The 16,586-nt window shown below is 44.5% G+C and overlaps 1 protein-coding gene across 4 annotated transcripts in view; it reads left to right on the top strand.

The window, feature by feature from the left end:
* The first annotated feature begins 394 nt into the window (after positions 1 to 394).
* TCP11L2 (t-complex 11 like 2) overlaps positions 395 to 16,586 on the top strand; it is a 41,454-nt gene continuing 25,262 nt past the window's right edge. Inside the window, exons 1-4 of one of the 4 annotated variants that reach the window (XM_029954174.1) lie at positions 395 to 562; positions 9,574 to 9,765; positions 12,309 to 12,444; positions 16,140 to 16,260. In XM_029954174.1, the coding sequence (XP_029810034.1) occupies positions 9,609 to 9,765; positions 12,309 to 12,444; positions 16,140 to 16,260 (414 nt within the window). In that variant the 5' untranslated portion in view covers positions 395 to 562; positions 9,574 to 9,608. Of the gene's footprint in view, positions 563 to 660; positions 800 to 2,656; positions 2,894 to 9,573; positions 9,766 to 12,308; positions 12,445 to 16,139; positions 16,261 to 16,586 lie in introns of those variants that run through there. The other 3 variants (XM_029954173.1, XM_029954175.1, XM_029954176.1) reach the window with 3 other exon arrangements.

Genomic DNA, 16,586 nt, shown 5'->3' with positions numbered 1-16,586 from the left:
GCGCGTGGGAACGCGCTTGCCCAGTTGTCTATTGGGTTGTGTCTGTGCGGAAGGCGTGATGGTGGGCACCCAATTTAGATCGCCCCGTTTACATGAGGGGTGTTCGAGTAGAAGTTCCACCCGTGAGGGGTAGCTTGTTACATTATCCACGCGCCCAGGACCCCAGATCAGTCCCGCGCTTTACGGAAGCCAGGAGCAGAGCAGCTCTCAGCCTAGCCCCGCCCCCAACGCCCCGCTCCGCCCGGCCCCGGCCCCGGCCCCCCCTTCTAGGCCCCGCCCCCCAGCTCCCGACAGCTCCGCCCCCAACGCTAGAAGCTCCCAGTGGCGCGGCTGCCCCAGTTCCGTAAACACTTTTCTCCCCGCCCCTAGCAGGTCCCCGGACTGCACCACTCGAAGCCCTCGGCGGGGAGAGCTGTTTCCTCTGGCATGCAAAGCCTGGTCAATCCAAGCTCTCCTCGGCCTCTTTCATCCGAACATGAGGATAAATATACCATAGTAAATCAGATCTGTCAGAACTCTGCTATCAGAGCCTGAAGTGACCTGGATTTTCTCCTCTCCGGTGGTCTGTATTCACCCTCTCGTCAGTTACACTGCTACGCCTAGGCTGCCTCCTCGGAGTCCCTCCCGGCCCTTTAAATACCGCGTGGGTGGGGGGGGGGTAAGGGGAACCTGGGGGTTGTTGGATTGGTGAGTGAGTTTTTGAGGTGTTTGATCAGTGCTCCCTGAGGGGACATCCAGAGATCCTGACCCAGGCCCACTCAGTCGCCTTTCTTCTCCGCCTGTCTCCGCGCCAGACCCGGTGCGTATCCATCCCGGGGAGGGCATCACCGGTTCTGAGGTGACGAGCCAGGGTCGGTGGACGGGGACATCTCGCCCCAGGGTAACCGAGGGCCTCCCCCAACCCACCACGGAACTGTGTCCTGGGACTCGGCTGCCAGGGGGCGTTAAAGCCCCGCTTCTTGCTCCCCCCATCTCCTTGTTTGACCTCGAACCGCCGTCCCGCGTGGGAGCGGGGCGCGGGCACTGAGTGGCCGTGGCGGGTGTCAGGGTGGCCGCGGGCTTCGGACCCCGGAGGCGGCAGGGTCGCGGCCGCTTGGTCGCTGTTTACATCCTGCTGGACCCGTGCCAGCGACCGCGCTGCTAACGGCTTCCCACCATCCGGGACCCGGGAGGGGGCCCCCCCTCGCCTGCGACCCCCAGCCCATCTGGGGTGGTCTAGCCGGGCCTCGGTGGGGGCGGGGGCGGCCCGAAGCGTGTGTTTGGGTTTTGTTGCCGGGGTTTCCCAGGCACTCTGCTTGGCCTCAGCCGTCCCCTCCCCCAAGGGTTTGTTTTGACAGGAAGCGTGCTGCTGGGGGGCGGGGGGAGGCTGGAGGACTCGGCTTGTGGGGGTGTGCAGACTCCTGGGGCGTCCCTCTACTGTCGGCTGCGGGGAACAGAGGGGAGATGCCAGTCAGGCCCGGGCTCGAACCCCTGGCCTCTCGGGGATGGCTTGTGCTTCCCAAAACTGCTGCTCTGGGTGGCACCACCGGGGGAAACAGTGCAGATTGGAGGTGGCACGTGGACGAACATGGTTACGTGTTTTCGTTAGTATTAGGAAAAGCTGTTCCACTAAACAAGCGAATTCGCAATGATCTAAAGTTTCCTTTTAAAATAAAGGTATTTAAATGCAAAAATCTAGTCTAGATAGAGGTGATTGACAAATTAGGGTAGAGATGTAGAAACAAGGTGTCAACAGTGGTACCCAAATGACTGAAGTTTGGGAAATAATTGTCTTAGGTGGTTGTCCTGTTTCTTTAACCTTGAGAAACCAGACAAGTTGTCCTTGTCCCCAGTGGGACCCTCAGCCCCCAAATCCCTGCGGACCCCATCGTCTCCAGCCCCAGCCAGAGACCTTGCTCTTTGCTACCTGCCAGCCACAATCAGGTAATGGAGTGGTTTCTTCCTTTAGGAGGCTCCCTGTCTGCCTTTCCCTCTTGCCTCCAGGGATCTCATACATCACTGGCAGCGGGTGGAGGTTGCCTCACATGCAGTGGCCCTGGGCTGAAGATACTCAGTCACGTGGGGAAGCAGCTCAATGCCATTTTGCAAGGGGTTGAGGCCCCCAGAGGAGGAAGCATAGGTACTACAACAGGCCAGCCAGGGGTATGAGGAGAAGTGTTTCCAAGTGTGAAAAGTGCCTAGAAATCCTTCCCCCTGATGCTGTAATGTTACGTGTTGCCCGCACGTCTGTTTTCTTAGACAATGACTGGCTTGTTGGCTTTTATCTAGCTCTTTGTTAACTCTGATTTTTGAAGACCAGTATTCTCTAGCTGAATGGGGCAGGAACCTGTCTCTCTGCTCTGTGGTTTATGTCTTGCTGCATATGAATAACTTTTCAGCGCTGCTGTCCAGGCCTGGTTCTAAAGCAGCATTTTGCAGAAGATGGAGATGTTCCACACCATCTACAATTTTTTTCATTGCCAGAGCCCAGTCTTTTTCCTCTGCCTCCTTGCCCTTTACTACACATATGTGAATGCTTGTCTTGTGCATCTGACCTTTATCTGGTCTTCAAGGATGACATCCACTAGATATTTCATGAAATTTCTCATTTCCACCAACCAACCTTAACTGAATGGGTTCTGTTCCTCATGTAGGGCACTGCTGGAAAATCTGAACAGTTTGCCTCAAAATGTTTTTGATACTAGTTGTAAGCAGTTAAGACTTGTGATGATATTTGGGTTTTAACTAGGGATTTTGCAGTGCTTAAAAAAATGGCTCCCTGACAGAGGGTTTTCCTTTACTCTAGTGGGGGATTTGAGAATTATTTTGGACAATTGACTCTTTCAGTGATGCCCTTCACGGTATGGCACTTTGAGCAGCCACCCTGGGGTAAGGTCAGCTCATTACCACATATGTAAGTATCCACGTGGTGTTGGGTAGATCGATTTGGCAGACTGAGAGTGGAAAGAATGAATAGCACACTAAATTTTCTCCAGCCATCCTAGAGAGATAGAAAGCATGGGCTTTAGAGATCCACAGCCTTGATTTGAGTTATGCCTCTGCCACTGCTGTGAACCCTAGACTAAGTAATTTTACATCTCTGAGCCTCAGGTTCTCATATACAAAATAGGAATAATAGCAATACCTTAGCAAGGTTATAATGAAGACTCAAGGAGATAAACACTTAAAATGCTTATGGGGACTGGGAGATAATAAGCACACAGTAACTGTTAGCTGATTGTTACTCTTTGCTACAATGAGCATTAAGAGAATGGAGCTACACAATGTAAATGTTTCTTTAAGCCCTGGAACTGTGTTTGCTTGTTTGAACTATTAGTGCCTGGGAAATGTGTTGAGGTAGGCACTTGGAATTGGAAAGGGGAGACATAGCCCTTCCTATAACCAGCTTAAAATTTAGGAGGGAACCAGTTATGTAAACAGCAACTATAGTACTTCAAGTGACTGCGTAAAAGGAATATGAGCAGTGTGAGTGAGGCAGGAGAGAAGGAAAACCCAAGTTGTAATATGAATAGGAGGAGTGTGGTCTAATTTGTTCATCACCGGTGTTCCTTCAGCTCCCCCACTATCCCAGGCAGTGTTCTGGGCTCTAGTTGCTGATTTAGATGGAGTGTGGATATCAGGGAAGGTCACTTTAAAGTTGTAACGTGGGGCGTCTGGGTGGCTCTGTCGGTTAAGCCTCCGGCTTTGGATCAGGTCATGATCTCACAGTTTGTGGGTTCAAGCCCCGCATCTGGCTCTGTGCTGACAGCTAGCTCAGAGCCTAGAGCCTGCTTTGGATTCTGTGTCTCTCTCTCTCTCTCTCTCTGACCCTTCCCTGTTCGCACTGTCTCTCTCTGTCTCTCAAAAATAAATAAAAGACATTAAAATAATTTCAAATCTGAATGACAAGGAACCAGTCACGTGGAGATCAGGGAGAAGAATGCGCTGGGGGGTGGTGCGGGAGAGAAGAGCAGGTGCAAGTGTTCCAGAATGGGGAGTTTGGCAGGTCTAGGGAACCTGAAGAAAGCCATTGTGTCTGTGGCAGGAAGGGTTAGGGGGAGAGTGATACGGAATGGGGTGGACAGAGGCCAGATCACAGAGGAATATGAACTATTGCCAGGAAACTTCTTAAGAAAAAGGAAACCACCTGGAGATGAGCTCTTAAAAGGAATGATTTATTTTGCCTCTTCTGAAGGGCTCTGGCCTATTTCCTGTTCGATTCTCCAGGCACTGTTCAAGAAGCGCATTGGGACACGTCTGACGGTCTGGAAGAGCTTCTGTAATAGGGTGGTATCTAACCTATCCCAGCAGTGGGGAACTATCAAAATCTGAAAACTCCAGGAGCCCGACAGTTCCAAATTAGACCTGAAGTTTTGGTTCAGTGCTTCTCTTTTAATCCTTTGCTTGGAAATAATTTCAAACTTACAGAAAAAGCTGTAAGAACCATACAAAGAACTCCCTATCATCTACCTTTTACTCATATTCACCTTTGACATTTTGCTTCATGTGCTTCATTGTTTTCTCTTTTTCTCTCTCATTAAATTAGTTGCATATGCTGCATACCTCATGGCCCTTAATTCCTAAATATATAATCAGAGTACATTTATCAACTTTAGTAAATTTAACATTGTTACACAGACAGTAGATTCAAGTATTGTTACCATGCTGTCATTTATCCCAGTAATAGCATTTTTTCCCTCTGGTACAGGATCCAGTCTGGGGTCATCTGTTACATTCAATTGTCAAGTCTCTGTTCATCTGGAATATGTCCTCAGCCTTTCCTTGTTTTTATGACATTGACATGTTTGGAAATCATAATATCTTTTAGTAATAATAAAATAACAGTTGACTGTCAGGCACTTACTAGGAGCTCAAGCACTTGACGTAGACTATTTCAGTTGATCTTCACAACAGTTCTACGAGCTAGATCTATTATTATTCGCATTTTGCAAATGGCAAACTGAAGTTCCCACTCTCTAGTCAGTAAATATCAAGAGTCTAGGTCAAGAACTCAGCCCACCTGACTCCAGAGCCAGTGTTCTTACTGCTTGGACATGGACATATGCATTGTCACTGGTGGATCTTTATAATTCTGAACGTGTGCAGCACCATTGGCAGATGAGTTTGCTACAAAAAGGAAATAAAGAAGCAAAGTGGGTAGCGTGGACACAGGCTAAGGAATCAACCCATTTGGCCTCCATCTGTGTTCTTATACCCATTCCCTTCTCTCTAAAATGCCAACGGTCATATTGCTGTTCATTCAACAATAAATGTTTAAGTATCTGCTGGATCCTAGTCATTGGTCTTGGATGGAATTCTATAATACTGAATTTATTAAATGAAGAACAATGCAGAAAAATGTGATTATTCTCCTTGATGGGGACCCACTGTAGTGTTGGAGGCTTTGCTTGGAGTTATATGCTGTTTTTACCTGTGACTTTACTTTTGGCCAGTGAGTAAATCCTTCAGGTAGGATGAGATGTCTCTGAAAAGTTGTGTTGTTTTTTTTGTAATTGCCAGTGGTGACATTTTTTTTAAAAATTTTTTTTGATAGAGAAACAGAGCATGAGAGGGGGAGGGGCAGAGAGAGAAGGAGACACAGAACCAGAAGCAGGCTCCAGGCTCTGAGCTAGCTGTCAGCACAGAGCCTGATGCGGGGCTCGAACCCATGAACGCGAGATCTGACCCGAGCCGAAGTCAGAGGCCCAACCGACTGAGCCACCCAGGCGCCCCTGCCAGTGGTGACATTTAAGTAGATCTGTCTGTCGGCATGAGAAGCATTACCTCTCTTGAAGAAATAGACGGCTTTTATTATCACTGTTCTAAGAATCCAAAATAGTTTTTAAAGCAGTCTAATTACCCTCAAGGCCCTGTCAAGTCAAGTAGCTTTGTCCCCAGATGACTTATATGGAAATCCGAGACCAAGAAAAGTAAGAACAGATGTGAAGGAACTTGCAGAAGAGCATTTACACTGGGATGGGCCATTTGCTTTTAGCTTTAGTATTTCAGACAAGCACAAGAGGTCTGTCCTAGGTTAACTAGCAGTCTTAATTTATCTGTAGGGGAATCTGCCTTCATCATCGTGGGATAAACCAGTTCTCCCCTCTAGAGTAGTTTTTAATGCCTGAAATGATGATGATAGTAACAAGAAAAAATGCAAATCATGCTAATTATAGCCATCATCTGTATCCAGTTTTCTCTGTCAGACACTGTGCCAAGCACTCTCCACATACTGACTAAACGGAGTCTCACACCAGCCCTCTGCATTTGCGTTATTAGCATGCCTCCAGGTAACAGTCGTTTCCTTATAGAATAATAATGGGCATTTGGGCTTCAAAGAAAAGTTTCTTCCGACACATGAAAGCCCATTTGTGCTGTGGAGGCCTCTACCAACCAAACAGTTTCTAAACATTTTGAAGCTTTTATGTTTTCTGTTGCATCCCCCGTGCCAGAAACTCTACTTCCAGTGAATTGTTGGAAGGAAGCACAGTTGCACATTAAGCATGCCTGCCGTAAGCACACTTAATTTCTCAGCTTTTAGTCAAGCCTCATGGAACTCTGGGTTTATAGCATTTTAGCAATTCCTAGTTGAAAGGGGCCTTATAGCCAGCCCACCTGCTCAGAAAAATGAGGTGAAGAGAGCCGATGTGATGTGCATAAATTCACACAGCAAATTAATGACAGGCCCGCGCCACAGACTCTAGACTTCTAATTCCTTTTCTTTTTTTTTTTTCAGGCTTCTAACTCCTAACCTATATCTTTTTATTTTTAAATCTTTGTACTTTCCTGCCTTGTTAAACACCATTAACGAACCTACAAAGTGTGCTGCTCGGCTGGAGTATAAAACTGAAATGGACAGTTATAATAACTATTAACCTAGTTCATAAATTCCAATGGATGAAAGCTTTTATTCACCTTTACTTGGAAAAACAGCCCAAGTGAAGACAAATTAAGAACAGAGCATACAGAGCACAGTTGTTATGGTGAGATGACTGAAAAAGTAATAAAATGGAAACCAAGATAAATACGAGTGAGACCTGGACCAGGGAATATTGAGTCTTAAGCCTACTAAAATGGGTTTAGGGGGTAGGTTCTCTGCTCCAGTGCCGGAACTTTGGCAGCACCAGGCCTGCAAGTGTGTAGTGATATCAGTTTGTGAATGTTCTGGTTGACGCTGTACCAAATGGGATTCAATGATTCCGAGTCAGCTGACACCAAATGAATACTTGTCACGTACCTGACACTGGCGATGGATAAGACACAGTCCCTGCCTTATTAAGGAGAGTCAGAAGTAGCCGTGGGAGGAAATAACTGTACAAGGGACGCAGCCCTGTGGTGGAGATACAGGACATGTGCTGAAGACGTACAAAGAAGAGTGTCACTCACTCTGGCCAGAGGGTAAAGGCTTCCTGGGGAAGGTAGCATTTTCAAGAAATGCCATCAGTGAGACATAAAATGTTGGCAGAGAAAGAGAGAGAAACCCAGGAAGGGCAAGAATTCCACTTAGGATTAGGGTTTGGTGGAAGTGAAAGAGTTAGGGCAGACCCTCTTCTTCTGTCCTCTTCCTTTCCCCCCAGCAGATACGAATTAAAGCCCAAGTAGAACTGGGGTGCCTGGGTGGCTCAGTTGGTTAAGTGTCTGACTTCTGTCCAGGTCTTGATCTCCCAGTTTGTGAGCCCGAGCCCTGCAGTGGGCTCTCCGCTCTCAGCACAGAGCCTGCTTTGATCCTGTCTCCCTCTCTCTGCTTCCCTTTTTCTCTCTCTCCCTCTCTCTGTCAAAAATAAACAACAACAGCAAAAAAAAAAAACTCAAGTAGAATCGAGTTTGCATGTGGTAAAGGAGGTTATTTCCCCAATGGAGTTGCAAAGGTCCAGGCTCTCTTACAGCCTGTGTTCGTGGTAGTTGGTGTTGGGACCCTAGGATAAGGCAACTCTCTCTTCATGGTAGCTTCCTGGTGGCTTCTCAACTCCTTGCATAGGCAGCCTCCAAATAGCGCTCTTCTGTTTGTGAAAGTGATGGGTTGAACAAGGGTGCACTTTTACAACTGGCAGGACTGAAGAAGGTTGTTTAGGTGAGGCCAGGGGCAAGTACCCTGGGACATTTGACCTTTAATTATTCCATCTCAGGTTATCCTTGTCTCTGTTACCACCCAAGGGATAAAAAAAATGGCACCATGTGTCTCAACACAGGCTACAGTCCCCCATAGTCCCCTGCAGCCTCTCCTCATGCTTCTTTAGCAGTGCCTTGTTTTCCCTTTTCTCATGTTTGGGCCTCTGGCACACACAGTTGTAGGTGACAGGACTTGAGAGCCAGGAGAGCAGGACCCTGTCTCATTCACTGTTAACTTTTCCCAGGGCTGCTGCACAGTAGCACTCAATAAATAAGTAAGGAATCACTGAAGGAATCTGCTCAAGATTTCCAAGCATATTATGTGTAGCCGTGATTTCAAGTTCTTGCAGCTTTCAAAGCTCTGTACACCTCATTGCTTGGGCTGGTTCAGGTTTAAAGAAACTCAGTGAACCCTTACTACCATTTTTGTCTATTCCGGATTTGAGGGGCCTTCCTCCTCAGGCCCAGGTTTCCTCTCTGTGTCAGCTAACACCACACATATCAGAGACAGCTACCTCCTGGGCCTTAGCTGAGGCTCCTGGGCCAAGGCCACGGCATCCCATGTGCCCAGGATCTCCTTTCTGGAGGGTGACCGGGCCCAAGTGCCTTGCCCTTACCTGGGAGGCAATCTGGTGTCCTAGAACAGAACTGGATGTATATAGAGTCAAGGGACTGGTTTTATGGCATGGTAAGTCCCCTTGTCCGTCAGTCTGTTCCCCTGACCTGTGAAGCAGGATTTTTGAAGGTAGTGGGTCCTTAGTCAGCTGTCAAATGCAGACCCAGGGTCAGGCTTTAGTCTTTATATGATGACAGTCCATGGGAAAATGGAGAATGTGCAGACTTGCCTGCCAGAGATTTTAATTAGTTTTCTCCTTGCCCCCAGAGGCTCACAAAGAATCAAAGAGGCTGATTTCAAAAATATTTTATTTAAAACAAAGCCATAGGAACAGTAATAATAGCTAAAAGTTGAGTGCCATAGTAAGTACTTTATTAAGATTAATCCTATTTAATCTTCAAGACTGAATCCTGTAAGTTCAGTCCTTTAGCCCAGTTTTACTCATTAGGTAGGTGGGCAAGTGACTTCCCCAAGGTCACATGGCGAAAGACAGCACCAGCTTCTTATCTACGTGGTCTGGGCCCAGTGCCGCATCCTCTTACACTCTTACCTTATCATGGTTTAGCAACCCAGGAAGAGAGACCGTGTGTCTTCTGTACACCTTTAAGAGAATCTGTTCTTGCTAAGAGCTGCTCCACATTCACACTGTGTACCTCCTGAATACGTTCCCACTCAGGGCCATGGGGTGCCTTTTCTGGAAGGCAGGCTTAGTGGCCTGGCCGGGCTGCTATGGGAAAGGTGAGGTTATCTTCCGGGGCCTTTCCAGTGCTGTGACACGTGTGGGCAAAGCCATCTATGCTGGGAGAAGCATCGGTGATGCCAGTGGAAATACCACAGAGCGTTGACACAGGGTCCATTTGTCTACGCAGGTACTGTCTCTTTACTCACACTCGAGTGACACAAAATGCCCTTCAATGGGGAGAAGCAATGTGTGGGTGAGGACCAGCCAAGCGATTCAGACTCTTCCCGGTTTTCCGAAAGCATGGCTTCACTCAGTGACTCTGAGTGCTCCAGGCAGAGTTTCACAAGCGACTCTTCCAGCAAATCCAGCTCTCCTGCTTGTAAGCTTGGGGGTGGGGGGGGGCTAGGGGCGAAAGGGTGGTGGTTCTAGACATGTGTGTTAGATTTTAAAACTCATAATGAGCAGAGCACAGACACCCCACCCCTCCTTTCTAGATGTACCGTAATAGCACTGCAGAGGCAGGAGGAAGGAGCCACTGAAGTTTACAAGCTAACCATTTTTATTTTCATTACCATCTCTGATCTGTTTTGGTTTGACTATAAATCAGGTCCATAAACCCCACTGACTCTTCTCTTAAGCAGTGGAAAGCCACTCCCTCTTGAGATCACTTCTTGGGCCACATTCAAGGATAAATTCAAATTGGTCTTCTCCGATCATTGCTGATTTAAATGGAAGGAAACATGCCCCAATTCAGGGGTCAGGCAGGAAGTGAAATAATCTAAGGGTTTCCTGCTTATTTCAAAAACTGTTGTGCAAATCACCCCAGAAAGGTGCCCGTAGGGATGTAAGAAGGAGTTAAAAACTAGCCACAGTGAGGGAGACACCTTTTTCCTTTTTTGTGTGTGAAAGCTAAAGGGGTGTAAAGCAAGTGTTTTTTTCTTTTTCTTTTTTAGCTTTTTAATTGACAATTTTGTATAGAAAATGTAGCATCTTTTTAAAAAACTTTTTTTAATGTTTTTTATTTATTTTTGAGAGACAGAGAGAGACAGCATGAGCAGGGGAGGGTCAGAGAGAGAGGGAGATACAGAATCTGAAGCAGGCTCCAGGCTCTGAGCTAGCTGCCAACACTGAGCCCGACACGGGGCTCGAACCCATGAACCGTGAGATCATGACCTCAGCTGAAGCTGGACACTTGACCGACTGAGCCACCCAGATGCCCTGGAAATGTAGCATCTTAAATAGTCAAAGCAAATGCAGAAAGAAACAACTGATATTTAATATAATCAAATCTCCCCTTCAAAAAGTGTGTTCATTTGTATTTAAATTTGTACAATCCCATTTTTAAAACATGAGGAAAGTACATGAGTATAGAGAAAAGAAGACTTTGCCTGTAGTGTCACCCAAAGGCGACAGCTGGTGGCACTTTGTCAAGTTCATTTTTCACATCGACATATGTGTATATGTAGGTGTAGACTGTTTTCACTTAGAATTATAATTAAATCTGACTCTTAATGTTGGCTCAGGTCATGATCTCATGGTTCATGGGGTCAAGCTCCACGTCGGGCTTAGCATTGAGCATGGACACTGCTTAAGTTTTCCTCTCCCTCTGCCCCTCTCCTCTGTTCTCTCTCTCTCTCAAATAAAAAAACATTTTATTTTTTTAAAAAAAAACCATTTAAAACTACTTCATCAGATGAATATACCACTAATTTATTTAACCATTGATTTATCATTGGACATTTAGTTAATTTCCTTTTTTTTTTTTTTTTTTTTTTGGCTGTTACAAATAGTGTTTATGCTGCATAAAGCCTTTCCAGGAATTCCTTTGGATATAATTGGATTACTAGACCCCAGAGTACAGACATTTTTGAAAAGAATCTTAATGAGCCAGAGAATAGAGAAAAGAATTTACTAGCAGTCACCCAGCTTTCTGTGCTTTTTCTCATTTTTTTGATATTATATATATGGGGTTGATGCCTCTAACAGGGTACGTAGGCATCTTGATGAGGGACTTCGCTAATTCCTTATATCACCATTTTTCCTCTTCTTCCTTCTTTTCTTCCATATGGTCTTCCTTTTCTTCCTCCTTCTCCTCTTCTTTTAAAAATTATTTTAGGTAGTAAAATATTGCCAGTCAGTACTGTTGTTTGAGTTAATATTTTTAATTAATTGAAAGTAAGAGTTCCAACAGTCATTTTTAAAATACATGATTTATTAGAAAAATTTTCTAGAATAATCTTTAGAAATAATCAGAATAATTTTTTATTTACTACTTCTGAATGAAAAGTAGATTACCCAGTTTACCCAACTAACTTTAATTATCTATATTTATTAAGTTCTTACTATGTTCTTCTTTACTTAAATTATCTTATTTAATCACTTTAAGGCAGCCCTACGAGGTAGTATGTTATACTTTAGTAAAGTCATATGATAACTACCAATTGGCAAAAATAGGAACCAAACCCAAACATTATGCTATACTGCCTATACTTTTAGAAGTTACAGTTTTAAGAAATTAGTTATTTCATTTTGAGTGTGCTTAAATTAATGACTTCTGAATTACAGAATAAAAATAGTCTTATCAAGTTCTTGCATAGTACGTATAATAAATGCAGATATAAATAGCTACTAAAATATAAGGTGATTTAATAAAAGTAACTTATAATCGCTTCTGTTAATGATAGTCTCTAAAACATTTGAGAATTTTTTTATCAATAGAGTAACTGAAACTATCAAAGGAGTTCTTAAATTGTTGAAGTCTTCTACAGTAAGTAAGCAGAGGAGCCTAGCCAAGTTAGTATGTATTCTTAATTGTAAAACTGCATGTGTGTTGGGACAAACTAGACTGTGTCTACATCTGGAGGCTTCATTGGATGACAGCTCTTCCTCCATGGCCCGAACTGGATTTTGTTTTTCTTTCAGCAACAAGCCCTCCCAGGGTAGTAACGTTTGACGAAGTAATGGCTGCAGCAAGGAACTTATCAAACATGACACTTGCTCACGAAATTGCTGTCAATGAGAACTTTCAATTGAAACAAGATGCCCTCCCTGAGAACAGGTAACCCGGAGACATTTGTGGTGTGTGAACCGAGCTGCAGATTCTCTGTCTCTCTGTCTCTCTGTCTCTCTCTCTCTCTCTCTCACACACACACACACACACACATTCACACCAATTCCTAGAAGTCTTGTAAATATCCACAGGGAGTAAACGTTGGTTAGTTCTCTAACAAATTGTTTTTAAAACCATTTCTCTGGGGCACGTGTTACCCATAGTCTTTAGAACTCAGTGTGTATGTCACTTCCTGTGGAAAGCTTTTCCTGACACTCCTGGGCACATGAGACCACATTAAGTCCCCTTCCTAAAGACACCTGTTGCCCCCTCTGCCTCCTTTTGTAAGAAGACTATGTTCAGTGTCTGTCTCTCCCCTGTGAGCAAAACACCATTAATGGAGGAACTATGTCTATATCGTTTGCTGCTGTATCCCTATTTCCTAGCAGAATGCCTGACATATAGTACATGCTCAAGAAATGTTTGCAGATAGACTTAAAAAAAACCCTGATACTCAGATTGTGAAAGATAAATAAATGTAGCTGAGCTGCCAAAGGGCAAAGAACAGGTGATCCAGAAGCATCTGGAGGTAGGAATCACAACTACATGGGCACCCCTGGTTACCCTCAGCCCCCGCTCCTCCCCGAAACCCAGGGACCCCTAGTTAGAGCCACACCCTGTATCCTACCTCAGCCTCTCTGACTTGTTGGCTCATAAATCCCCTGGGACAAAGAAGAGAAAAGACTTGAGGCCATAACTACAGGCAGATCATCTTTAGAGGCAAAGTTAGCTCATGAATAGTGGCAGTAAATCCTCAACCTCACAGTATCGTTTATAAACCCAGAGGCATTCCTTCTATCAATTACGACAACATGTAATACTTGATTCTGTTTAGAGCTCTTATGCTTATTTGTTTTAAAGCAGGAGAATAGCAAACAATAATTTTCCTTCTTTAAAATGTAGATTGATTTTTTACTTTGCTTTTCTGTTTTGAGTGTCATTGCAACTACTGTATTGTAAAGGATGGAAAATAATTGCATATGTTAAAAAATATGAAACTTTATAAAGTAAAATAATAATAATAATAAAAATAAATAAATAAATAAAATGTAGATTGTAGCCCTTCTGCTCCTGGGGATATTATTCATAATAGTAGTTAATAATATTTTTTTAAGATCACCAGCCAAAATAGGTGTATCTGTTTGGTTTTCTATGGTGACTCCCTTTCACCACGATCCCTCATACCAGCTCTACTGCTGCACCCCCGGGCCAGTCCTAATTAGTTGAACCCCTAGTCTATCCTCTCCATTCACGCCATAGCCAGAGTGATCATTCTAAAGGGTTACTCAGAAAAGGTCATTTCTTTGCTTAAGATCCTTCAGTGGTTTTCTATTACACTTAGAATAAGAAACCCAAACTACTACAGATCCTGGCGTGTGGCAGCAAGGTCCCCCTTCCCAGCCGTGCCTTTTACTGCTGTCCCTCCTTCTTGCTGTACTTCCACCAAACCAGCTTTCTTGCTGACCTCGGAGCACACCGGCTCGATCCTGTCCCAGGGACTCTGTCCTTCCCCCGTTTTTAGTGTCGTTCCCCTAGATTTTCATTGGCTGCTTTTTTCCTCCCCATTCAAGTCTCAACTCAAAGGTCACTGTGCCAGAGAAGCATTCTCCCACCTCCCGGTGAAGCCAGCACCCTCTCCATCACTATGAACCGCACTGTCTTATGCGTCTTCCTCATGGTTCTGAAATTGCCTTATTCATTTTTAATGTGTTTTGTTTTTGTCTTTCTGTCCCTGCCAACAAATAAGCTTTTTGAAAGCAGACAGCTTTCTTTTTTACTATAGTAACCACAGCACCTAAAACAGGGCCTGGTACATGTTGGATGCTCTATAAACATTTATTGACTGATTAATAAAAATGAATGTTTGAAGTTAACAGTGTGGGAGTATTTGTGCTTTAAATTCAAGAGTTGTGAATACAGGCCATAGCAAAGGCAGTTTAGGATCAGACAGACTCTAGATTTAAATCCTGGCACTGCTGAGCCCATTTCTGAGCCTCACGTTCCCCAAGAATGTGATGGGGACTAAAATACTTCAAATGCGTGCTCATGGGCATTTGAGTGCCTGGAACATAAGTATTTTGATACTAAGGGAAATAGGAATGCTCTTTCCTTCCTCTTCTGCCTTAGCTGGAAAATGTGAGCAAGAAAAGCAAAATGCAAACTTAGGACAATTAATTTTACTTAAAAGTGAAATAGGATATTATGAGCTGTTGATTTTGCAGATGACTTTCCACAAATGGCCAAATTATTACTTTTTAGAATATGGCTGACTCTCATATTTTACTAAATATTGTCTTTGGGGGAGAAAGACTTGGCAAAATATGTCTGATTTCTGATACCTAGTAAGAAAGCTTATAAATGATTTGATTGATCTCATTCTCCACCCCACCACCATCCTCCAGAAAATTAAAAAGATAAAACGTATCTTTCAGCCTTTAGGAAACCTTACATTTAAACTCTGATGTGCCTGCAGGAGCCATAAAGTTATAGCTCATTCTTGGTCAATCCATTCAAGCCACGTACATAAGGCTTGTAAAGTCAAGAGAGAAAGTCCAGCCCAGCAGGGTTTGCCTTTCTCACTGTTCTGTGGTTGCTCGGGAGGGTCAGTGTTAGAAATAGCATTTGTGTTGAGTGCATCTAGTCGGGCAACTAGAGTAAGTGTTAACATTTAAAGTTGCTGAGTAGAATGTAACATTTGCAGTTATGGAAGCAATTTTAACTCACACTCCTCAGAGAGCTAATTTCAGTTTCTCATAGCATTATTGTATGTTTAGCTATTTATAGTCCAAAAAGAAAAATCTGGAGATGCACACAACTATCAAATTACTAACTCATTTACCATGTATTCATCAAACGCTCACTGCATGCCGGGTATCGTGCTAGGTACAGCGGCAGGTACTTAGAAGAAGTTATGGCCTCTGCCCAGGAGAGATGTGTGCCGTGTAGAGAAAGGAGACACATAAGTAAGCCCAGAGCAGGGAAATATGTCCTTTTCTTGAAACTGTTGCCAAATGGTGTAGGAGTTCAGGAGGGATGTGTATTTAAATGTGCACCTGTTTTAGGCCACTGGCATAAGGGGTGAGGCAAAGTGGCCGCCTCTTCTCTTGTGAGCTCTTCCTTAGGAAGGTTCCTGTTTCAGCAGTTTGGTCTGGCTGACTGTAAATGGGACATCGAAGCTGCACTTGGCAGCCTTTCCCACGCTGGTCTCCTCAGGGCCAATCCGTTCTATTCCGTGCAAGGAAACTTCAGCTGTTGAGGAAAGAGCAACTTTGCCATCTCAAACCGAACACGTAGACCACATCTAAACTTCTAAGGAGTAGCTGGGTAAATTATGGCATCTCCTGAAGATAGAATTTTAAGAACTTCTTGAAAGCTGTACCAAGAAGATATTTTTAAAGCCTAGGGGAAACTCTTAGGACAGAATATTAAATGACACGTGTATAATATACCTATTGATTATTCTCAACCATATAAAAACATGCATGAACACAGGAAATATGTCAAAAGATTGAAATGAGATTATGGGCCATTTTCATTCTCTGGTGTTTTTTTTCCCTGCGTTTTGTAAGATTTCTACAATGAGCACATTTATAATCAGGAAAAATACTGCTTATTTTTTAAAACACTTCATTTCCTTCCTGTAGCTTGGCGAGTCGAGTGAAGAACATTGTCCACCAGGCCTTCTGGGACGTCTTGCAGTCAGAACTGAATGCTGAGCCTCCTGAGTATGAACATGCCATCAAACTGTTTGAAGAAATCAGAGAGGCAAGTTGATGCTGTCTGTATTAATTAGTAACGTTTTCCCCCGAAGACTGTTTTCATGTCCTCCAAAGAGCGTTGGAGATACTTTTTGGAAAACTGAGTGAGTCTGGTCATGGGAAGGGTGTTTTCCGAAATGCACTTCCTGGGGCGGTGTGGAGGCAAGAGAGCCCGGGCAGTGGAGGGGGCACAGGGTGACAAGCAGCACACGGAGCGGTGGTCAGGGCAGGTAAGGGCACAGACTCAGGAGCTGGAAACCTGGTTCAGCGATGGGCTTAGCGACGGCTTTCCCCTCCTTAAGTCTTAGTGTCCCAAGAACTGTCAGAATTAAA

Source organism: Suricata suricatta, chromosome 10 (genome assembly GCF_006229205.1).
Source record: "Suricata suricatta isolate VVHF042 chromosome 10, meerkat_22Aug2017_6uvM2_HiC, whole genome shotgun sequence".
Taxonomy (NCBI): domain Eukaryota; kingdom Metazoa; phylum Chordata; class Mammalia; order Carnivora; family Herpestidae; genus Suricata; species Suricata suricatta.
The sequence above is the reverse complement of the archived record's forward strand: the minus strand, read 5'-3'. Positions and strand labels throughout refer to the sequence as shown.